The 24,877-nt window shown below is 40.4% G+C and overlaps 1 protein-coding gene across 2 annotated transcripts; it reads right to left on the bottom strand.

The window, feature by feature from the left end:
• Nucleotides 1-24,600, bottom strand: hapln1b (hyaluronan and proteoglycan link protein 1b). 2 transcript variants are annotated; one of them, XM_028026506.1, is made up of 6 exons: nucleotides 24,261-24,600; nucleotides 7,309-7,443; nucleotides 3,457-3,620; nucleotides 1,772-1,970; nucleotides 1,110-1,412; nucleotides 1-572 (listed from the first exon to the last, which is right to left on the bottom strand). In XM_028026506.1, exons 2-6 carry the CDS (start codon nucleotides 7,412-7,414, stop codon nucleotides 283-285), a joined length of 1,062 nt encoding a protein of 353 aa, XP_027882307.1. In that variant the 5' UTR covers nucleotides 7,415-7,443; nucleotides 24,261-24,600; the 3' UTR covers nucleotides 1-282. The 2 variants fall into 2 exon arrangements, with proteins under 2 accessions (XP_027882307.1, XP_027882309.1); XM_028026508.1 differs by lacking the exon at nucleotides 24,261-24,600 and adding an exon at nucleotides 7,828-7,849.
• Nucleotides 24,601-24,877: the final 277 nt, after the last annotated feature.

The raw sequence follows: 24,877 nt of genomic DNA, 5'->3' as shown, positions 1-24,877 counted from the left end.
CTTGTGTGACATTTTTGCATTAGCTTCTATATTTCCAAATCTCACCCACACACGTCAGCCCACTATTGGCATTGATTAAATAATATATAATATATGTGTAAAATACATTTTAAGGTCCTGAATGATGATGCAACATCTTAAATCTCCCATAAGTGAAAGCATCACTCGTTATTACAATTCTCTTTTCTATGCATTGTAACCTGTTGAGAGTGTTCTTTGATGTTTATGTTTGTGCATGCTTGTGAACTGTGTGTAGGTGTTTGCAGGATGGCCTTTGCAGGATTAGTTGTTTTCCTTGTAGCAGTACACTCCGTACAGCTTGTGCTTCTTGTCGGGGAAGCCATTGAACCTCACAGCAGCTTCTGTGGGACTGCAGCGGCGCCTTGGATGGTAGATGGGGTAACGGACGCTGGCGTCAGCCAACCAGCCGGCATCACAGCGGTCGTACTTGTTCAGCTTCCAGGCAGCGAACATTTGGCCAACCTTGGCGATCTGAGCACCATCTTTCTGACAAGCCCTCACAGCCTCGTCGTAGGTGAGCTTAGACGACTGGATCAGGTAGTAGAATTTACCTGGAGGGGAAAAACACAAACAATAAGAGAACCAGAACCATGTTATACTCTGTGTTGCCGCTGCTCATCCCTCATCATCCCTCTCCTTCTTCCCGCTGCTCTCTGCCTCTCTGCAGCTAGCACAGCCGGCTGTGATTGCTATGGCTAATTAGCATGAAAGGTTGTTTCTCCACCATTAGCACATTAAGTGGCGTGTACACTAGGTTGATTGACAGCGCTAAGACCCTCCTCCTGGTTCTGTTTGTTGTTTTGGGTTGGGAGCAGTGGATTTCTTCAGACGGCAATAACAGCTCAGGGAGGAAATTGATCTTCTTACAGATTACCTCTCTCATATCACTGTTGATGATGACAGTTTTAACACATATGTAAAAAAAAACAAACATATTTTTTTAAATAAAAGTTACATACTGCAGCTGTAAGTAGGTATGTTGCTAAACATTTCTCTACGAGATGTTGAACCATAAGGTGTATTTAGGTGTCGGCTCATGAGGAGAAACCCCCTTCACAGACAAATGGAGGTAAAGTCTGACCCCTCACCTTTGTGGAAGGAAGTGAAGCAGAACACATCGTAGTGACTCTTGTCTTTGTCTCTCAGGCCATAGTTGCGAATGCCCGGCACCGTGTTCCTCCCTCCACAGGGTTCTCTGGGGGTGGTGATGGGGTACTGCACAGAGCCGTCACTCAGCCAGCCGGCATTGCACCAGTCCATCCCGCCGCGCCACGCCTCATACAGCTGGTCGAAGGATGCCACCACGGCATCCTGGTCTTGACATGCCCGCTCGGCATCATAAAAATTCAGGTTGTAGCGGCCCAGGCGGGGGAAGTAGGGAAAGACAACACCTGCAGGGAGAGGCCAACAACAGGAAAGCCTTGATGCAATAATTCCGTTGCACATGGGAATTAAAACTAAAATTTGTCCAGTTTTTATTGACCCTGATGAATGACAAGAGATGAAACACAGCTGCTGCCAGAGTTTTTAGCTTTAGGCTCTAATGGCAGGTGTCCCAAGCTACTCACAAACATAATGAAACTGTTTTGATGCTAATGTACACATTTGCTGACATTCCTCCCAGCAGTCTTTGACCCTGGAGCTAAATTTAGACAGAGCCCATTTATACAACACAACACTGACATTGTGTACTCCTTCCAAGAGCTCATTGCTTTCTGTTCTAAAAATCTCGACCACCCAATCATTTTACCTTCAAGTTCGAGGGACACCACCACTGTGTCATCCTCCAGACCATCAATCACTTCACATTTGTATCTCCCATAATCGTCCAAAGTGACATCTGTCATCACCAGGGAGGCATCCATCGGGGAGGTGCCTTGCAATTGGACACGTCCTTGGAAAGTCCCGTAACTCCTTTTGTGGTAACCCATGGCGACAAACACGTCCACCTAGAGCACAGTCAAAGGAGGTAGGTTGTGTTTTCCACATACTTAGAAAAACACTCTCAAAATAGAGCGGAACGCTGAATGAAAAACAGAAAAACATTGTCGCACTCGCAACTGAGTTACAACTGATATTTACATACACTGTATAAAATGCCACTTTATTTCTCACTGTCTGATTTTAAAGAAGTTTGTAACTTTCATATAAAGTATTTTAAAAAAATATTTGTTCAAACGGTCACTATATCGTGACAGCATAGTATGAAACATACCATACTGTTGCTTCAAAAATTGAGCTCCTCTGCCTTCTCCGATGCTAAAGAGAAACTACCAATCAGAGACAGGATTTAGTGCTGTCAGTCACCCTCCATGTGACGCTGCTCACCCCCCCACCAACCTTTCTCTCTGCTACAATGCAGCCTGCTGTGAATGCTTAGGCTAGTTAGCATGACAGAGAATAAACAGTTTTCCTTTAATGGTTAGTTGTTTTTCCACCACCAGAACGTTGAGCACTAGATGAGGGTGATTGACAGCACTAAGCCCCTCCTCTTGGCTCTGATTGATTGTTTTAGGTTGGGAGCGGTGCATTTCTTCAGACGGCAATAGCTCAAAATGAAGGAGATCAATCTTTTCACAGATTATCAGTCTCATTTTACACTTACACAACCTTGTGACAGTTTGAACAAATATTTAAAACACATATTTTTTTATACAAGTTACATATTGCAGCTTTTAATTAGACTAAATGTTTCCTGTTTTAGGTCAAGTAGGACTCGCAACAAAATCTGAAATGCCTATCAAAACACTGAGCGAGACATTCCTACATTACTTTCTGCAAATTCAGACGTGGATCACTGTGCTTTGAAACAAGCTAGAAAAGCCCAGATGATCGTCTCATTGCTTTGTCAGCTTATTACGGGTAAATCTATAATATTTGAGTTATTTGGATGAATGCCTATAGATGCATTAAAAGCAACATCCATAATATCAGGACTAGTATTTGTTGACTATTTGAAAGTAGTTCAGTGTTAAATGATCCACTGAGATGATTTTAGTCAATCATCTCAGTGGATCATGCTAAATGTATAATTTAGTATGAACATTATATTTATGCTAAATTAGGAGTCAAAATGGTTGCTGAACTCTCATGATGCATTAACAAAAACTATCTTAAAATTTAAACAAAACAATTAGTTTCATAGTTGAATTGAAATTCCACTGAAGGATTCAATTATTTTAATGTCATTATTATATTTGAGCAATAAATCAATTTGAACAATGTATATCAAGATAGACACCTTATCGATATTAATAGATAATATGTCTGATACAATGTTCAATACTTTTCCTGAACTCTGATCCAGAACCGCACAGCATTCTGGGAGATGTGGGCAGAGGGAAGGCTTTAGCTGCTCAGCCTCTCCTGGCCTGCCCTAGCCATTAGAACTGAGAAAATAGAAAACTTTTTCACCTGATTCAGATCAGTTGTTACCTCTTTCAGATAGTCTGAAGTCAGTTTGGTCCACTTGATCCTCATCTTGCGGCTGGCTGGCAGTTGCTGCTCTCTCTGGATCTGGCATGGTAACGTTACATTTCCCCCTCGCCTCGTTAAGACCTTGGCTTGTTCAGCCATCACATTGAATTTGGGCCCATTTTCTGCAAAATGGAGATTTATTGTAATTACAATAAGTAATATCAATAACTTGCCTTATTGATATTTAAGACCAAACAGGACAACAGATGTCTGTTGTTTGCAGACATCCGTTTGTGCATTAGTTTAAGGCCAACACAACCAACATTTTCTAAACATTTCAATATTTTCATGAACTGGTAGTGCTTTTTTTTCATAAAAAATAATCTAATTGTACAAAAGTATCAGTCAGGACAAGGGTCCAGAGGAAATTCCACAGTACTATCCATTCACCATGGCAAGCTGGAGGGAGTCACCAATAACATGAGGTAAAAAGTACATTAGAAACATCATCAGTTTCTCAAAAATTAATTAGAGATTTAAGATAAAATGTCAACAGCAACTCTGAAGAATCACTAAGGACAGTTTGTCTCTTACAGGCGACAACAATCTCATGTGCTCTCCATGCATAAACAAATACAATAAGAAGTAGAGTTGCAAACCAAACATCTGTTTTTCCAAAAACACAAATAAATAAAAAAAATTCAAATCCCTAAAATCCCTTTGGCCTACCCAACTAACCTTCCATCTGTGGGTTCACCTGAAGAGAGCTGATGTCCCGATAATCTGATAGATTTGGAGAATGTTTCCAAGACTGGAGAAATATTAAAATGTGATTCTGATAACACAATAATCAACCAAGACTCCAAGATGAAATAGAGTCAAAATGTGATTTATTCTAACAAATTTGGATACATTTGTTAGAAATCCTTTAAGCAAATTTAAAAGTAACACGAGGAGACACTGAAAGAGGCAGCAGCCATAACTGTTGCTGTATTTTAGTGCTTCATTGAGTTTCTCTGATAGATAGCTCAATAAACCTCAATAACACAGACCTGACCTTCACTGCTTCGTTGGCTTTCTGTAAATAAAGGTCAGGTTTATATTGTTCTCTGTTGGACTAGAATGTTTACTAGGGATGTCAGTCTGAGGTGACTTTAAAGGTAACTGAGGCAGTTTTAGGTAACCTCCTTTCATCTGGCCTATCCATAAACCTTCTGACAAATATTCAGCTTCAGAGTGATCCGGGAATATTCTGAGCAAACTGATGGCCCTAGTTTGGGTTTGCCTCTGTAAACTCTCCCCTCCTTCACTGAGTTTATGTTCGCTGCCTACACACAATGTTTAATTCCAGCTGCTGCCTAAGCATGAATGAGATTAGCTGAACAGCAAATGGCACATTGATTCCATGCTTTGTGCTGAGGAACTGCAAGTGTGAGATCCTGTGCCTCTTCATGACACTCGTTGCTAACAGTCTGCACCTAGTAGGCTGGGTGGAGACACACCTCATATTGCGACATTTCCATCATCTTGTTTTAACACTTCAAGGACAAACATGAGCAGTGACGTAAAGAAGCAAGTTAGGATGTTCTGTCAGGTGATAGTCAGGTAGACTTGGTTTGATTGGGGGCTAAAATTGCAACATTTTCAGCTGCTGTGGTTCTCCTTCACACTGCACTGTGTCAAACAAATCAAACCCTTTTAAAACCATGTTCCCCCCATTGCCTGTGGTGGCGCTGCACCAAGAACCGCTGAAGGAAATGACACCAAAAGCTCAGAAGCAAAACTTTCCTCTTCACGAAATGTAAACAAAAATGGAGTGGTAGATTTTATCGGTTATAGCAGGGGTGGGCACTCCTGGTCCTCGAGGGCCGGTGTCCTGCAACTTTTAGATGCATCTCTACTTCAACACACCTGAGTCAAATAATGAGGTCGTTAACAGGACTCTGGAGAACTTGACTGCACTTAGGAGGTGATTCAGCTGTTGGATTCAGGTGTGTTGGACCAGGGAGACATCTAAGAGTTGCAGGACACCGGCCCTCGAGGACCAGGGCCGCCCCTGGGTTATAGGATTTCTCTTTTGTCATTGGTAAAAGATTACCATCCATTGGTACTGCTGGCACTAATTTTGCACACTTGATTTGGTGGTATTTACCCAGAATGCCCTGTGCGATAGTCCACTTCCTGCTTTTAGGAAGGTCTCTGGTTTGCTTGGCATTCGAAACACACCAGAGTCACTTCAGCTGCACCAAGACTGGGGTTTGTAGGTGGACCACAGCTCAACTATGCATTCACGCCTTCCCAAACGAACTGGACTTTGTAGGCAAACAGACTGGAGTTGGATTAAAGCGGACTAAACAGGGCTGGTGTGAATACACGCTAAATTGTCCATCAATCTGAGGAAAGTTGTAGGGACCATTTTTGAACAAACTGAAGCTGACAAAAATAAAATTGAGAAGTTGTAAACATTTACGACAGCAGTCAATCTTTTTGAAATCACTTTGACAGTGCATTGCTCAGAGAAATTGTAGAAAATAATTCAATAGAAACTTAATCTCAGTTGCTAAAGGCCCTAGATAGGATGTCAAAGTTTACGATGTTTCAATTAGAAATGTGTGTCCAAAGAAAGCATTTTCTCTCTGGGAGGAAAATGACAGCATGACCTAAATGTGCAAAAATACTCCTAAATTAAGCAGAAGGCTGGAACAATGTCCTGTCCATGTTTGGTGAAACCCTAACAGCTGATGACTGGGCCTCATTTTCCAGCTACAAGGACCCAGCCAACCTGCTATCACTGAGTCAACATCAGCTTTGTATACCAAAGTATTATAGGTTGAAGTGTGAGGCAGTGTGTTGCTCCAAACTGGGTTATGCAAACATCGAACTGATATAGTATAAAGACGGGTAGGTCGAAATTTATCCATAGTAGAGACAAGTTAAGTCATACAGAAAGCAACTGTGTCACGTGGATGTTTCTAAAGATGGTACATCAGGATATTAATCATCATGGATATACTTTTCATATATAGATTTTACAATTTGACTTCTTTGTTATTAACAAAAGTGGAACATTTGAATTTTAATATGAGAATTTTAGAACCCAATGAAGACTTGGGGTGCATTCAGTCTGATGAGGACCAAAACAGCAAACTCTGGTTCAAACTTAGGTTTCAGTTCGGTAGAACTCTGGTTTGGTTAGAATGTGTATATGAACGCCAACCGGACCGGAGACTGCTCCAAAAGGATGAAGAGAACTATAATCGCAGGGCATTCTGGGTAAATACAACTAAAACAAGCGTGTAAGTCTAGTGTTAGCAGGAGAAATGACCTTTGCTCTTTTATCAAAAACAAAAGAGAAATCCTACAACCTCTAAAATCTGATGCCACTTCATTTTTGTTTACATTTCACTAAGAGCAAAGCTCTTAGTGTCTTCTTCTGACGTTTTTGTGTGGTTTCCTTTAGTTGTGTTTTGTGCAGTGCCACCCACAGGCCAGGAGAGGAACAAGTTTTTAAAAAGGTTTGGTGGGTTTGACACAGTGCAGTGTGAAAGAGAACTACAGCTGCTGAAAATGGAACAAATATTGTAATTTTGGTCCCTGATCGAACCGAGTCTACTGGAGTATCAGGTGGGAAAACACATAAACATACCACAAACATACACAGAGTTTGTATCTGCCTGTACACAAACTCTAGAACAATATCTGTGTTTGACTGCAGCCTTATCTCTGAGCCACACTGATAAGTCGAGTATTCTGCAGAGAGAGTGTCATGAACGAAGCACAGCAAAGAACATGCAAACAACTCTGCATCTCATCTGACAGAGCAGAGCTCAGGACGACACTCTGAGCGAAGAGAAGGGAAACAAAACTTACCTGTAACATAGATGGTTCTGGAGTGCTCCAGCTCAGGGTACAGAATGTCTAAATTGGTTTCCGCAACACTCAGGGAGACCAAAGCACAGATCAGCACAGGAATCATCTTCACTCAATGCACTCCAGGTCCGATCACTGCAGAAACACACACACACACAGTGCGACATTGAGTTAATGCTTCGCAAACTTGTTCTGTAGAACCGTGTCATTGTTGCACGACAGAAAGAAAGCTCATATTAAAGCATGCAGCTTCGGAGCACAGCATCTCTATCTGCATGGCTCTCCTCTGCACCATCTCCAGCAACTACAGGGGAGCAGAGCGGCGCGCTGCCGGCTCGCCTTGAGCACTTCCACAGCCAAACACAAAGTCTCAGAGTCTCACTGCAAAGTTGACTCAGCAGATTAACAAAAAAATTAAATAAATCTGAGATGCAGAAACTGAACTTCAGACAAGAATCCCATCAGGACAGAGGAACACAAAAAGCACAATACACTCTAAAGGAAGCGCAGTGTACCTACTGTGTGAGAAACACCAGCAGAGTGAGGAGGCAGCATGTCCTAATCACCAGCAGTTCCAGATTGCAGGCAGACTGCCACAGCACAGAGTGACTGCCTCAGTCAGCTTCTCTCAATCTCAACCCTGACTAGTGAGTACATTCAGGATACCCCTCACATTCTGCACAGATTACACCTGAAGAATGACAGCAACAAAAAAATCCTAAATTGTGAAAATTACTAAAAGAAATTATGAGAAACCCTGACACACATAATAACGATGACATGACTGGTATATTTGTGCTAAATGCTCTTTAATTCTGTCGTCCCTGGATAAAACACACCAGAACCATTTGCTTTAAGAAGTCACTTAATTAGTGCAGCAGACCCCTCGTCTATTTACAGTTCAGTATTTACTATTTTTTCAGTGGAAAATTTGCCAAAGCAACTGTAAATAATTCTCTGGGAATGTGTCTATTTGCAGATATTTTCATAGAGTGTATCTAAAATATTTGAAAGAAAAGGCCGCTTGGGGATCTGAAATATCAAAGCGCAATACTAATTGACATTGACAGCCAATCCAGAAGCAGCATTCATTTTCCTTGGCACTGATTGGCTGGAGCCCAAAGAGTGGTAATGATGAAGACCGTGGATGTTATCTTCTGTGTATATTAAGATATATTTATTATTTGATCTTTAAAAAGCTGTTTGTGTGTTTCTAAAAGTTTATCACAGACAAAATATGGTAAATGAACGACAACCAGTTAATGTTATGGGACATGAACTATGAAGGGTGTGTGTACAAAACGACTGTCTTTTTCATCTTGTGCTAAAGTGCAGCTGTGTGTGCTGTAGTAATCAATTAGATTGATCTTTTAGCTCCTATTTTCCTTATCTTCATTCATTCAGTTGCAAACTGCTGATGCACTTCTCACTCCTGCCAAGTGGACGTCCTGCAGTCAGCAGAATAACTGCAGCATACACTCCCCCCCACACACGCACGCACACCCCCACGCACACACACACACTACGCTCGTTACAAATACATCCTCTATTACCCCTCCCTGCCTCAAAAAGTCATTTTCCTGCTAGAGTGATTATCTGAGGGGGAAGATAGGTCGTCCTTCTAAGAAGGATTAAAGACTTTTGAGTCCCACTGTTCGCTCCAGGACAAAAGGAGTGCAGGCGAAGTGTGACATGTCAGTGTGGGACGGAGCAGGGACATGTAGACAATCAGGTAAACCTGAGGCTTAGCTGAACCAGGAAGGGAGGGAGGTTGAGGAGGCAGGGAGGACGCTGCAGCAGGAAAAATGATGCAGTTTCAGACTTTATTGGTGCAATTAGCAGCAGTTAATGTAACACAGCAGAGGTTTCCAGCTGTTCATCAAACCCAACTCAAGTTTTCAGAACTGTGTTCAGAGGCTGAGCTCAAGATAAAACAACCTCTAATGGATCCGTGCAGCAGATTATCATGTGTATTTATAGGTATTTATAAAAGATATTTTCTTAATCATGCATGTATGTAACTTTTATTAAAAATATATTTTTTACATTTGTTGAACGTCTTATTATGTAGTGACAGTTAGGTATAAAACAGATAATTTGAAAAAAACAAATAAATAAAGAAATCAAGCTTCTCTGCCTTCTCCCATGTCTAACTAGAATCATGCTCGTGTATGTGCTGCTCATGTGCCTTATCACCCCCTTTCCCACTTGCTTTTTGTTACCCCACATTTTTTGTGAAATTCAATGGGTGATAAAAGATGAGTATTTCATCTTGTATCTTCCACATTTAGACAATTTTAAATTGTGTATTGTTCTTGAAAGTTCAGTATAGAGTTCTTTGTAAGATTATTTTATTTTATGAATGCTTTAAAACTCCAAACATTTTTTTTTTTCTGGTCAGGGGCACAAAGTCACTTCCAGGGCCACAGATGGCACACTTTGGACACACTTACTTTTAATTATGCCACCAATCAGCACACAATAATTTCAATCATATTTTCATATACTGGTGTTTATTGATGCCTTCATGGAACCAATGAGGAAAGCTAATTATTTCAAACAACACGAGTAATAATCCCAACAATGCTTTTATTTTTTAATAATGTAAACTTCTTCAATTCATCTTTAACCCCACATGCTATAAATGATGCTATAATTGCCGAATCATAACTTGATGCAGTGTGACAGAGGTCCCACATTAGGTCTGTGTTGATGATGTTATATTATGAGACCCAGAGAAAAAAAAGTTTTTGAATTTCTTTTTTTTTACTCTACATGACTCTTTGGAGTGAAAAAACATCACTACAATTGAAAAAATTTCAAAACATGTTTTTATTTATTTTTTAGAGTATGTCCTTTGGAGAGGACATCGGGACTCTCTTGTGGCAAATAGAACACATTTCAAGGCCCAGGATGTCCTCTCTAAGGACCAACAGGATTTAACACAGTGGCATGTATGGTTTCAGAGTTATGAACAAAAAATCTATGTGCTCCACAGAGGACAAAAATGTATTGCTGGGTCTCAGGAGGATTTATAGAGATCAGACTGGTCCAATGATAGATAAACTGGTCTGGGATGAGAGCAGATTGCTGAATTATTATTGGTTTGAAATGTTTACTGTGTAATATTTGGTCTACTATGTTATGTCAGGAGCCATAATATTCACACTCTGTGTGTCAATAATATATTTACTCACTTTGACTTATTTTAAATTTCTGCAACTACCTTCCGGGAAACAAAGCTTGAGGAAACTCAGAACTGATAAACCAATCCCTGATTCCATCCTGACTGTAAGTAGATTCTCCTTTTTCCTTGTCAAACTACAACAACTTGGGAAAAAAAGCTATTAGTAGTATCAGTACAAGTGACCTTTGTGACCTTGTGCTTTTTACTTGCCAATAAAGTTAAAACCATCCCATGTTTGACGTTGTGGTTGACATCTTTATCCTGAAGCATAACCTGACCCTCATGAAACCTCTGGGAGAGAAAAACAAACGAGCTGCAAGAAACTGACAGGCTTAAATCCAGACAGAGAGCTGAGGAAATATATTTTTTTTAAAAAGGATATATGGATCTCTCTGGCTTTTAAATTTTCACTAAAGCTTCATATTATCACAAAAACAGAGATTTGCATCTAAATTGAATCATTGGACTCTGGAAAGATTCTGACTCAGATGCAAACCCAAAAAATGACTGCAGATTGGTTTTAAACTCCGATGATTAGCCCTGCAGTCTGCTAACCTTGCAACGCTAAAATTACATGTTAGTGTTACCATTATTTCCCTCCTTCAAATTCAGCGTTTCCCTCTGATTATTATGTGCCCACAGCTAGTTTGTGAGTTTTGCACCTGAACCTGAAAACAATCAGTGGATCCAAACAGGCAAAATCACAGCAACAACCATATCTAATAAAACCAACTTGATCTAAACAGTTAAATTAATATTTCCACTCATTATTTTAACGATTTGATGTCGCTTATACAACGTTGAAAAAGAAGGTCTGTACTGTTGCAATTAGTGTTTGTAATGAATTAGCATGCTAGATTAAATGACTAGCTTAAGAGTTGAAATTAAATAGGACTCAGTCTTATCTCAGAGTGGAAAAACGTAGACTTGTGACTTGTAGAGCAACGATACCTTTAAAATGACCAATTAACATTTCATTTGGTTTTGGACGGTGGGAGGAAAGCAAACTCCAGACTGAAAATATTCAGGTTCATCTCACTGTGAGGCTGCACCACACATCACTCTGCTGCCAGGAACTTTAACTAGGCCCTGTATGTAAATGATGTTGACAAACGTCAGGTCAGAACATTCACATTCATTCACTGTAATGTCTGCTGAGTTCAGTGAGAGACTGTGTCAACATTCTGGTCGATCTGTTGCTGGTTATTCATTTATTTTCTGTGTAACTTCAGTTTAATATTGTATTACTAATTTACAGTGCTACATGCTAATTCCCTTCACTTATTTAATGGATCGTCAGTCAGATTCCTGCCAGATCATTTGATGTATAACCACTATTACAAATGCTGAAAAAGTGAGAAGAATAACAGTTTTGTAGACTTTGGACCACATGTCTAATTCAAGGGTCGAATCCAGACGCCAAATTATGACAAGATTGCTATCTCACCACACCTGGTTTTAAGTGTAGATCACACATTAACTGTAGTTATCCACATTTTTCAGAAAGTTTATGTTTATTTCACTAGTCAAACTTTACTGGCAGACATTTGAAATTAACAAATTTTTTACAAAGAACCTTTTAAACAACATGAAGTTGGGGCACATCACAAGTTTTCATGTTTAAAACTCTCAAGGTTTTAAGTTCGAGTAAGTCTGCAGGCAACAGATTTTCTGCAGGAGAAAATCCTGAAGAAAAATGCTACAAATGCATATTTTATTTGGTTTAAGACATTACAACATGCGCCAGACATTTTCACCATCAAATAATGCAGATCACAGTTGGAACATCAGTTCCTCTGTTTTTTTTTGATTCAGAGTGAGGATGCATTGTCATTTTACTCAGATCTCCGGTGGGGTTTTGCTTAACAAAACGTTAGCAGATAAATACTGCAGGCAGCCCAGAGCAGCGATGCAGCAGCTGACCTGAAGTGGTGCTTGACAAGCCGAGTGGGAGCGCCTCCACACCGTGGAATGGAAGTACCTCTTGAGACTACAAAGCCACAGTGAGGAAGATCTGGTTGTTATTACACGCATGTTGTAAAGCTAATTCATGTCAGAAACAGCATGTCAGCCGATAAGATGTCAAACCTGTTTAGGTTGTAGGACCGGGCAGAAGTTTACATCCAGTTATCAGGAGAATGACTGCTGTACTTTGAACTGAATTTCAAAAACAAGAATTGGGTGCAAAAGCTAAAAAATTTTTTTAAAAAATAACAATGTGGAATTTGTCAAATGTAAATAGTGGTGGGACTCGATTTAAAATTTTAATAGCGTTAATTGCAGGATCCATCATTAATTAAAGACAATTAATCACATTTGTATCAAAAAGTATTTGTTGACAAAATAAGCAACATCTCCAGATAAAAAAAATCGCTACTGCGTCACACTTATGGGCGTACAAGAAACACATGAATATAAAGGTTCCAGGCAGGGGCGTCGCCAGGAATCTTGGGCCCCATGACAAAAAATGAAATTGGGCCCCCCACGCAGCTGCTGTTACAATTTCTTGAGTCTATCTGAATTATCAAAAGCATCACAATTTTAAAGGCTTGTAACTGCCTTGTTTTCTTTGGTTCAATACTGATAACTAGCACAATATTCACTGCTAGTGAATTTTACATGAAACAGTTTGCATACAGTTTGCAAGTAAGTTGCTTAAATTTTTTCTATTAGTTTTCTATTACTGAAATGTCTCTCCACACGAGCAACAGTCAAAAGCAACGTGCAAAATATACATTAAACAATCCAGACTTCTCAAAAAATACTATGTAGTTGCATTTTATTCAAGCTGCAGTATATAACTTTAATAAAATGTTTTCTCTATATTAGTTAAAGCTGGCACCATGTCGTGACAGTTTGTTATGAGACAGATAATCTGTGAAAAGATCAATCTAATCCTCCTGAACTACTATTACTGGTTAAAGTAATGCAACGTTCTGGCCAAAAACAACCAATCAGAACCAGGAGGAGGGGCTTAGTGCTGTCAATCAACTTCATTCTCTCACTACTAAATGTGCTAATGGTGGAGAAACAACTTATCATTATTGCTAGCTACAGCATAGTACAGAGCAAGGAGAGGGAGGGAGCAGCCACATGAGATAGTGATTGACAGCAGTAAAACTCTCCTGTCTCTGATTGGTTGTTTCTAGATAGTACTGGGAGAAAGCAGATTAAATAACATTTTCATAAATTATTTCTATACCATACTGTCACAACATAAAGACAATTTAACAAATATGTTAAAAAAATTATTTTTTTTATAAAAGTTACACACTGCAGCTTTAATTTGACTCAGGAGAGGACGGGTCAGGAGGGACTAGAGCTGCTGCTGACTGACTCATCTGTTGTTAAGTGGTAAAAGGTGCAAGTTAAATATATGAATATCTTGGTAATTTTTTTCTTTGTTCATAGAATGCTAGTTAAAAGGAGGCAAACAGTCTGTAGCTAAGCTAATTATGCTAAATGGTTGATAATCTCACACAGTCTACCCACCTCTCTTGGAGAAAAACTGGGTTATAAATTGACACTTGTTTTTTTCTCCCTCTCTCTATTTCTTTGTGAAAACCTAACTTTATTCTTTTTCTTAGCAGCATAGTAACAGCCACAGTCGTTCTTGTCTTCCACTGACTTCTGCTGAACAGCGTCACCGTCAAGCTCCAAGCAGGAACGAACCATTTCATGCAGATCCAGGAGGTTCAGGGCAAATATGGACGTGTGTTTTTTGATCTGGGAACATTTGATTTTTACTGCTAAAAACTATTTTAGAAAACACAGTATGATTAATTTTGTAATTGACAGGGTCCTATTTTTTTTATTTCTATGAAAAAATAAATAAATTGCAGAGGGCCCCCTATCGGTCAGGGGCCCTTGGAATTGTCATAACTTTTTCCCCCTGGTTCCAGGGGAAATCTTTGAATGCAAAACATCTTTATGAGTTGTGTTAACATTTTTAAACTATGTAATTGAGTAATCAAAATTAATGCAAAGTCCTGCCTATACATGCATATAGAATTAGAGTTTGGAGTTTCCGTGTCTGTGTGTTTCCTCTCTACTGCAGCTGCAGGTTTTCCCTGGAGGGCGGAGTTAAGCAGGATGTCCACACACACCTGAGATTCATCATCATGCTCATCAGCTGCTGGATAAGAGGAGCTGGCTGCCAGTCATTCAACACCTGAGTGATGACACCAGCTGTCCCTCTAGCCCTCTGTAGATCGTCTGCTGTTTTCTGGTTCCTTCATCTATACTCTCCTGTTGCTCACCTCATACTGGAAATTTATCTCCAGTGACCTCCGAACCCAATCTGTCTGCCCTCTGACCCTCCCAACTCTCGCCTTGCTACACCAATAAGTCTGCTCATTCCCATCTGGCCTCCTCCCCCCCTCAAAAACCATAAGCTCCTCACCTCCTCCTTTACAAATATCTGCCTTTCATTCCTCTGGCTCATTTCTCATCCTTATATTTTGCCCATGTTTCATCAATCTGGGTCAAATTCTCACCCACACATAAAATGAAATGAAGACATCCAAGAACAACCCAGACTAACTAAGAACCAGCAAATCTCAAGTCTATCCTACACTGAAAGATGTTGAAACACACGACATTGTCCACAGGAAACTGAGTTTAACATAAACCCAGACAGAGAGGTCACTGAGTGAGGAAGAAGCTCCAAAACTGACACCTTCAAATCCCATCAAAGTCTGCAGCTGCCCACATGGATGGCTTCTGCAGAAAATGAGTTTAGGTCAAATTAGACAAAGGTCAAGCTGTTGGCCCACAATAAAAAAAATCAACATTAGTCTTTCAAACATCAACCAACTGTCAAGCATAGTGGTGCAGCATCATCAAGGTTTATCTTATAGTGGTGCATTGATGAACAAAGCATCTTAGAGCCCAAATTGAGGCAGACAAACAGGAAGCAGTGGAGATTGCAGAGCAACTAATAAAAAACTTTAGGACGTGGAGAAGACGTCCAAGGAGGCTCCATTTGAGATAACTTTGGATGATCGGGACAAATTTGAACTGGAACTCCAACAGCTGGAGAAAGCCATCCAAGAGGAAAAAGCACTGAGGATACAGGCAGAGAATTTCTTAGAAATATTGGACCAAGAACTGAAAGCAGACCAAGAACCTAGAGCCCAAATTGAGGCAGACAAACAGGAAGCAATGGAGATTGCAGATGAACTAATTAAAAAGCTTGAGGACGTGGAGAAGACGTCCAAGGAGGCTCCATCTGAGATCACTTTGGATGATCGGGACAAATTTGAACTGGAACTCCAACAGCTGGAGAAAATGCTCCAAGAGGAGAAAAAACTAAGAGTCCAAGGAGAGACTGAAAATGCTGCTCTACTGAAAACTGTAGAGTTTCTTCGGCAGGAAACAGACAAAGAACTGCAGAAAGAAAGGGCTCTGAGAGAAGAGGCAGAAAGAGGTAAGCTGGAGTTGGAAAAGGTAAGTGATAAACTTTACCAGGGTTTCAAGAAAGCCTGTAAGATGACAGAGACGCTCTCAGATGAGGCCGTACTTTTTACCAACAAGCTTCAGGTAGACGACCAGAAACAGAGATCTCTGCTCAAAGATATCCAGGAACTCACCCTCATGCTTGAAGAGGAAAAAACCCTAAGGATCAAGGCAGAGAACTATGAGATGGAGGCCATAGAGATTGTAGAGGCTTTGCAGAAGGAAGCAAAATATAGAACCAGGAAGATCAAAGATTTGAAAAAGAAACGTCATCACATCAAAGCTCCACCTTTTTAAAGTTATGTGAATAACAACCTTGTTGTTGTAAGATTATTAATACTTTAATTCATGTAAAAATAACTCTGGTATGTTTTTCTGTTTCACCACACCTGATTCAAATGATTGCATGACCTCCTCTGCAGCCACCAAATACTGCAAAAGTCTGTCAATCAGCCATTCATTTGAGTCAGGAGAAGGAGACACCTAAAGCATGTAGGGCCTGGGTACTGGAGGACTATTGTTGGGAATCACTGCGACGGCGGTCAATTCCCGGTCTGTCCACCCTTTGGCATTTCTTTTCCCACTTCACCCACCTTGCCTGCTGGTGATTGTAATCCCAGTGTAGGGTAAGAATAGATTATGACGAGAATTTATTGATGCAGCATATTGAAATGACAGCCATCGAGAAAGCCTAGTGCTCCTCTGATCCAGAGATCTGATCTTTGTCCCGCCCCCGCAGGCAATGAACCAATCAACAGCTAACTCCAAACCGGCCCGGTCTAGCCGGCCTGATTGAAACCACAGCTCTCAGGGTTCCAGGGAGCCGGGTGGTACCGGGCTGGAAGTACTAATGCAAAAACAATCAGCCCTGCTTTTAAGCCAGACTGGCCCGGATCAGCCCGGGTCTGGCTGTGCAGTGCAAAAGGGGCTTATGAGAGATGTTATCCAGCTTTTGTCATAAGGGTGCCTATATACTGTATCTCTCTCTCCAGATCCACTAGAAAGACTACCATGGAACCTGTGAACAACAGCAATATTACGGATAGATGGATTGACGGATAATTAGACTGAATGCTGTCAAACCAAAACAGCAAACATTTACTGTGTGCATTTTGTAAGTCTAGATTATCATCAATAGTTTGGACCACAGGTCATGGCCACATCAACATCCATGTAACGGCTAACGGTACAGTTTACTTTTCAAACTCAGAAACTTCCGAGATTTTTTTTTTTAGAAGACTTCCCAGATTAATCTCAAAATTCCAGATTTTCTTCTGGCAAACTTTCAGCCTTTCAAACTTAGAAATTTCCTTGGTTTTTCTAGGAAGTTTCTGAGATTTTATGGCAGAATTTTTTATATATCTACAATGGCTGATCAACATAGAAATAAGTTCTCTCCTGAATGTGTCTAATTTAACATGCCTGTGCACAATATTGACAATTCTATTAAGAACCCAACAGAGCAAATAGTAGAGCTCCTCCAGTTTTGTTTTTTTGGCAACAGGATGCTGTAAATATGTAACACTACCTGTTTATTCAGGCTGTGTATCAATGGCAGTGCTTCACCTTCATCAGCCCACTGGGTAGATTTGTGGCCTGTCTAAAACCACATGTGTTAGATGTGACCACAGTTTTAAATAAACTCAACTTTCAAGGTTCTAGCTCTATTTATATGCATGCTAGACAGAGACAAGCTCAAAAACATAAATACTAATGGAAAGCACATTAGTCAACACGACAAAAACAGCAATTCATGAGGAGAGTAAAAAGTCACATTCTCCTCTGCACATAAATGCAAAAAAAGTCATAAACTCCTTTGCCATGTCGTTCGGTGGTCCCCCATAATTCACACAATCTGAAGTTTACGGTTTCTCTCTTTTCAAAGAATAATACCCCCTTTTTACTTGAATGGGTAAACTGGGCCCCTGCAACCCCCTGGTTGCTTAAGTGTGTTCATATATATACAGTATATATATATATATATATATATAAGTGTGTGTGTTGTGAGGGGGAAGGAGTAATGGGTGGGGGGTTCAGGGTGGAGTCGCTAAGTCTAAGCAAGCAAACAGAGAGGGGTTGTTGGGCTCAGAGCTTCTCACGAGCTCAGGGCTTACAGCTCTAAATCACTTAGTGCACAACATGCTCGACCACAAATATGACGAGTTTCACAAATACGATAGTCTGCATGGGCGGCGAGTGACCAGATGAAAGCTGGGCTTTCACAGCAACGTACAGACAATGCTGCACCAGAACTGTGCTCTGATATTTCTTCATTCTAATCAGGAAATAATTGCTCTGCTTTAGTTAGATCTAAATATGTCTGTGGCACAATACTGATTGACGGTGGTCGGCTGCTGGTAGAAGATGGGGCTGTAGGCACTTAGTGACATCTTCTCTGTTGTCAAGTCTCACTCTAGCCGGTTAATGTCTGGTTTGGTACTAGCCAAGTAGGGTGTGTCTCCATGGCAGTGTTGTGGGAATGTGAAAACGTGGGCTCGTTGTGAGTGTGCCAGAGCTGTGGTCGATGCTCCGATGATGTCATTTTGCGCGTGTGAGATTTTGGCCAGATTCTCCGAAATCTCTTGCTATATCTGTTCGCTACGCGTTGCCTTGTCCAGCCAACGCTTTATCCACTCTTCAGCTACAACTGATAAAAAAGCTTGGACTTCAAGGTGTGACCAATGAAATATAGATTCACAGATCATCATCTCACCAACTACTGCGGTTGTAGTGGTTGAACTGTGTTGTTGCCGTAAAACTGTTGGTAGGTCAATCAATGCAGACTGCTGCCAATCAAATCACTTATGCTCAATACCTAGCTAGGTCTGGCTTGTACAACCCCTGAGGTGGTTCCAAGAAACTGTGAAGAATTGTGCAAATAAAGACGAATCTGGCCAGGGCTGACTGAGGAAGAACTGGTTAAAGCCACACTGGTGGAGAAGGGTTTTACTGGTTTCCTTTGCTCAGATTTAAAGTTAGTCAAAACATGGCCCACTGCTGTGGTTTGTTTTCTGATCAGTCCAGAAGCATAATTTCTGACTGGGTTCTCTAAAGCTATCAGTCTTTTAATATTGTCAGTTAGTGTCCAGCTTCAAACTCTGTGTATAGCTCTTGGTTTCAGCACTGCTGGTACTGATCAGAGATCAGGTGGCAAAGTTTGTTTAAAATAGTTAATAAATCAGGATAATATTAGGCTAAATCCAACAGAGGAACAGACATTTACAGGAAGAGACACGTATAGCGACACAGCTGACTTAAGTCATCTCCATGGGTGCAAGTCATTCTTTTATGAAATTAGCAAAGAACTGGTTCAAGCACCAGTTCTGGTAAAGTACTGGAATGCTATAGGTCAAAAACCCATAATTGGAGCAGTTCCAGGACTTTCTCATTGTAGAAAGATTGTCAGATGGATTGCTCTACCTGAACAACTTAACTAGACTAGGTAGACTTTACCCACAATAGATGATCTCACAACATGTCATGTCAGAATTCTTCGTTCATTTTTGGTGGGCCAACAAGTCCATGTGTAACAGATACAAACACCTTTTTTAAGTCATTTCTAAGGTATCTGCTAAGTAATACGTTTCAGAAAGACATTGGTGATTTGTATTTCCATAATGGGACATCTCTTCTGACTGAGCAGACCAGGAATGAGAGTAATGTGGAAGATTTTGTAAGACAGGAATGCTTGAAGAAATGCAGTGGTCTATAACAAGCCAACCAGGAAGAGTGAGACATAATGAAACAATGCCTGTTGAATCTAGTGAAGTTTAAACGAGTGTGAAAGTACTGCTTTGGAGATGATGCTTCTAAACTTCTCCAGCCTTTAACAGAATATCTCCTCAGTTTCTGCTAAAGCTAGTTGACCGGTTTGTGACAGGGATTCTTCCAAGGGATTATTTTTACTAAGCTACAGGTACACTAAGGTACATTTTTAAAACCAAAACCTAATGTTTATGATCTCACTCCAAACTCTTTCATTGCACTTACGAACAGTTCCTGTTTGTGAGCAGAAATTTTGAGAATAAAACCTCAGATTCGGTCAGTTCTGTTCCGTCTGTCATCTGTTCTTTTTTTAATTATTATTTTTTATGTTTTATTATTATTAAAGGAATAACCTCACTCTGTAGCAATCATAGTGAGAGCTTGTGACTGTGATGTCACTACCCATTTCTGGGTGTGATTGTTTTTCTTAGAGAGCTCACTCCAGATGATAACTAATCAGCTGGAATCAGCTCCACACTGTTCTGAGAACTGAATGAAGTACACACGTTACACATGGCCAGAATTGGAAGACAGAGTTAAAAAAAACAGTAAGGGTCCCCATCGAGATCTTTTGTCCTCAGTAATAATAAGAGCCATTTCACATGAAGTACTACTAATATTAAGTATTAATTTTAAAGTATTAATATTTTTTCACACACTTCACAGAGGGGAAGAGGCTTGATGTTTCACAAATTGTGCTTCGTTTCTTCATGTTTACGCCCAAATAAAACATGTTTTTGCCCAATATTTGTGGCAAGACAAGAAAAAGTGACGGAAGATTTATAGCACACACTCACACAACACACCACAAGTACAATATTGTTGTGAAAATCAACATCATGTATGAGAGTGAGGTATCAGCATGTATGAGACTGAGCTATTCAGTCATGGATGGGGCTCCTTTAGTTTTTACACTATTATTATAATTTTTTTTTTTTACCTGAAATATTTGCATATGAAGAAAACCTAAAATAATGTTAGACAACTAGCACAGCAACAGGTAGGAAGGCACTGGTGTTGCTCCAAATAACCAGGGATAGCTCACTATGGCTACATTCACACATGAGGCCAATGCGACCCAAATCAAATTTTAGTACCCATATGTGACCCATATCTGACTTTTTCATTTCAGTCTGAAAGGACCAACTTTTCCACGTCTCTACCAACATGAGACGTGTCATAATTCTGCACTAGAAGAAGCCAGATGCAGTAAATCCGGATGCAAACAATGGCTGAAAATTAAAATGGTGAATTTACGAAAGCAGTCTGAGTCAGTGAAGCGCATCACATCCCAGTCCCTGTTCAATCCCAGTTCAATCCCAATCCTAATCCAATTCCACCTCTCCTGGTCCAACTCCACCTCCAAACAGACTACTCTAGAAAAGCCGCAGTAAGTGTTCCACAAAAGGCCGTTTCTATTAGTTATGGTTTCTTTTTATGAACTTTGTTCGTCTCATCATGATCGTGTGACGATACTGTCGGCTCCCATTGCTGAATATCTTCAAATTCAGCAATGGGATCTGAATTTGAAGCTCCCATTCAATGACTGCAATGTCTATTGATGCTATCGTCCATAGACAACAGCATTCACTATTACTTCTGTAAACAGAGAGCTGCTGTGTAGCATCAACGTTATTCTGCACATGCGGATCACTTTGGTGGTCGTAACCCTTTCACATTAGTCAATATCTAATGATGAGATATCTGATTGATATCTCATCATTCACTAGTATTGTCTGAAAAATTGGATTCCAGCAAAAAATTTAAATTGAGCATCAAGACCTGTGGTGTGAACGTAGCCTGTGCTACTTTCCAAGGCACCTCATGAAGCAGCTGCAGGCCAGAGCAGTTTAGAAATCATCACTGTTTAAAACTCAATATTCCTACATACTGGAAACCAGACCATACTGTCTTCTCACTGTTTCTCTGATGCTGTGATTAATCCCTCATGGGGACCAACTGAGGTACTGTAGTCATCAATTGCTTCCTTTGTACATCTGAGGTGATCTGGACTTGTCCTTCTCAATTTCCCATCTAGCCAGTACAAAGAAAACTGAATATAAATTCAATTAGTTTGACTAGAAAATTTTAATCTTGAAAATGTGTATTTTATGTTTTAGGGAAACATAATTCCCTATTTCCCTATAACACAACACATTTTGGCATTATTGGCATTCCATACAAAACGGCCTCAATGCACTGGGAGAAAGTGCATCACTAAATCCGGACCTGCAATTCAAAATAAACCAGTTCAGTGAGAGATGCTTCTGTTTTTGCTTCAAAGTGTGAGACAATAAGAGACAACTTTTCCTGTACTGTGCACAGATGTTTTGCACTTCTTCTAACATTGCACATTGCACACCCCACTTTGATGGTGAGCTTTGCACACCATTCACAGAAGAAGCAGGGAAACCGTGCAAGTAGCTGCAGCACATGGAGCTCATTCTGACACAGCAAAGCCGGAGTTGCGAGAGGAGTGCAGTGGTCTGGCTCAGGTTCTGGATTCCTCCCTTGCGAACAACATCGTAGGAATTTATATTCCTATTTGAGGAAAATTGCTGCGTCATGAAACATTTGTAGCTGGAAAAAATTTGTATTCAGATAATACAGAATACGTATTTCATACATATTCAGAGGTTCCATTGTATCTCCCTTCCTGCTTGCTCATGCTCTGCAGTGTGAGATCCAGCAGTCTGATGGACATCTATTACATCTCTTCTTCTGATTAATGAGGAATCTATCGAGTGTGATGTGAAGTAAAGCAGTGGCATCCGTCAAACAACTGAAATGTTAAAAGCTGGAGTAAAATGTCTGACTCTGGGAGTTGTGAACTGTACTGAAAACCGATGTCCACCACCATGAGGTCAGGTTTAAAGTTTCCTCTAAAGCATGTTGCTTCACCTGACTTGTTTTCAGATGAACTTGTTTTCAGCATTGCAGGGTTTTTTACAACCAAGAAGAACCCATCTGTTCCATCAGGTTGTCTAACCACATTAAGCCGAAGGCGACAACAGGGACTGTAAATGGATGCAGTAAGTTGCTCTGATCCCAATCATTCAAAAATGCCTTGATCGAGACCCAAAGGCCAAACTTGTGACCATGTTGGGACACCACAATGATGTAAAGATCCGGTTCCTAAATAAAATAATCTACACCACAAACTTACACAGTTTTCCTTTTAGGTTATACATTTTATGTGGTCTGACTGCTAAAAGATAAAGTAATCTAGTAGAAGAGTTGATGTTATTTATTGCAGTTCCTCTGAGTTCAGCTCTCAGAAAGCTACATGTCCAGCAGCAACCACAGAACTTGACATTTAAGATCTTTGTTTTTACATTTTTACAACTTGATTGAACAAATTTGTCCGAACACTACCTTACTCAACCCAGCAATCGTTATACTGTAAATCAACACACAATGCGAATTGTTGCTGCTCTACACTGCGCATCATCAGTAAGAAACAACATAAAGAACCTCTGGTTCGCTCCCGCTGGTTTCTAAAGAATTTTGTGAACCTATCAGTCCTTTTCTACAATACAAACAACCCACTGAAATCTCCTGGACCTGGAGATAACACAACCCCCCTCTGCAGGATCCTTGGGGCGTAAAATTATCTACGATTCTCTGGTGCTTCCTGCAGAGGTTCCTGTTCTCAGGGAAAACACTCTAACAAAGAAAACACACCTCTGAATACTTTTGATGGTGCATGTACGCAACGTTAACCATCCAAGTGGGGAAAAAAACTCGTGTAGTGTCGATTTTATTTGCATTTAATTTTACTGCCATGACTGGAAGTTGTAGAAAATGAATCAGAAACACTCTCTACTGCGCTGCACAATGCACAATGCCTTGGTCCCACAGACGTATTCTCCTGAGTCGGCCCCTGCATGCTCACAGCGCAGCAAGGTGATGGAAACATCCAGATAAGTGGCTCCTTGTGAATAAGACTCAGCTAAAGCAAACAGAACAGCTCATTTTGTTTCGAGCACCAACACTTCCAACAAGAACTCAAACAAACACTCAAGACGTTCCAGACTTCTGAGAAATTCTCTTATTTACCTCATCTGAAGATTAATAGGGAAAAAAAAACAGGCAAAGAACATTACGGTTTGAGACTCTTTGGTATACTTTGGTAGGAGTTTATGTTTGTTTCAATCAACAGAAAAGGACATTTTGAATCAGAGTGTGTAATACACAATGAATATTGGCAGCTGACGCTTTAAATAAATTAATTGACTGATTAACCACGTGGTTTATGTACAAATTGAACATGTTAATGTAAACTAACAGCTTCCTGTCATCTTTAATACCAAACATATTTTATAATTAACTTTATAATGACAAGGTCACAGAATATTACTTAATAAAAAAAAGTACTTTCAGCTAGACCGTCTTTCTTAAAAACACAGTAGTGCACCTTAAATTTATAATATAAATTCTGTTCATGATGTTACATTTTGCGTACATCCGTCATCACACCGATGCTTTTCTGGCGCATCTCATTTTGTTGTAATAATCAGAGTAATAAAGAGGAGAACTTCACCTGGACTTCTGCGCTGTGTTGCGGCTCAGGTCAAAACTCTCCGGCGGTCAGAAGGAGCACTGGGGGCGCAGGACGACTGCGCCCGGTGAGGGCAGGAAAACCAGGCGGTGCGGATGTTTCCTGTCCAATTGCGGCTCCACTGTGTGATGGCACAGCGGCGCGCGCTCCTTCTGGTGTGTGTGTGTGTGTGTGTCTGTGTGTGGGTGTGGGTGTGTGTGTGTTGAGTCGCCTGCGCTGCGCGTGCAGGTGAGAGCGACACCTCGCTTTGATTTCTCTGGAAATCTACATCCACGCGCTCAGAGGTGCGTTTCCAGGCTCTTGGTTGTTGTGTTGTGACACTTTTCAACCAACAAGGGAGGCGCCCCTAATGTTGCTCAATGTGCTGTTAACTTGATTTAGAGACCCACCACCACCGCCCTCCTCCCGCAAAAGGCCTTGTGTCAACAGTGCTCCCCACTCCGTTAAACATTTTTATTTCAAGAATATATATCAGCTTCAAAACGTCAAAGTAAAGCTGCAGTATGTGATTTTTATTATTATTATTTTAACTGTCACTAAAGCTGCTCGTCCATTGCTAATATTGTCTAAATTGGAATTATGAAAATTAATTTGCTAAG

The sequence above is a fragment of the Xiphophorus couchianus genome, chromosome 8, assembly GCF_001444195.1.
Source record: "Xiphophorus couchianus chromosome 8, X_couchianus-1.0, whole genome shotgun sequence".
Classification (NCBI taxonomy): Eukaryota; Metazoa; Chordata; class Actinopteri; order Cyprinodontiformes; family Poeciliidae; genus Xiphophorus; species Xiphophorus couchianus.
Note: the sequence above shows the minus strand (reverse complement) of the source record. Positions and strands in the feature narration are given on the sequence as shown.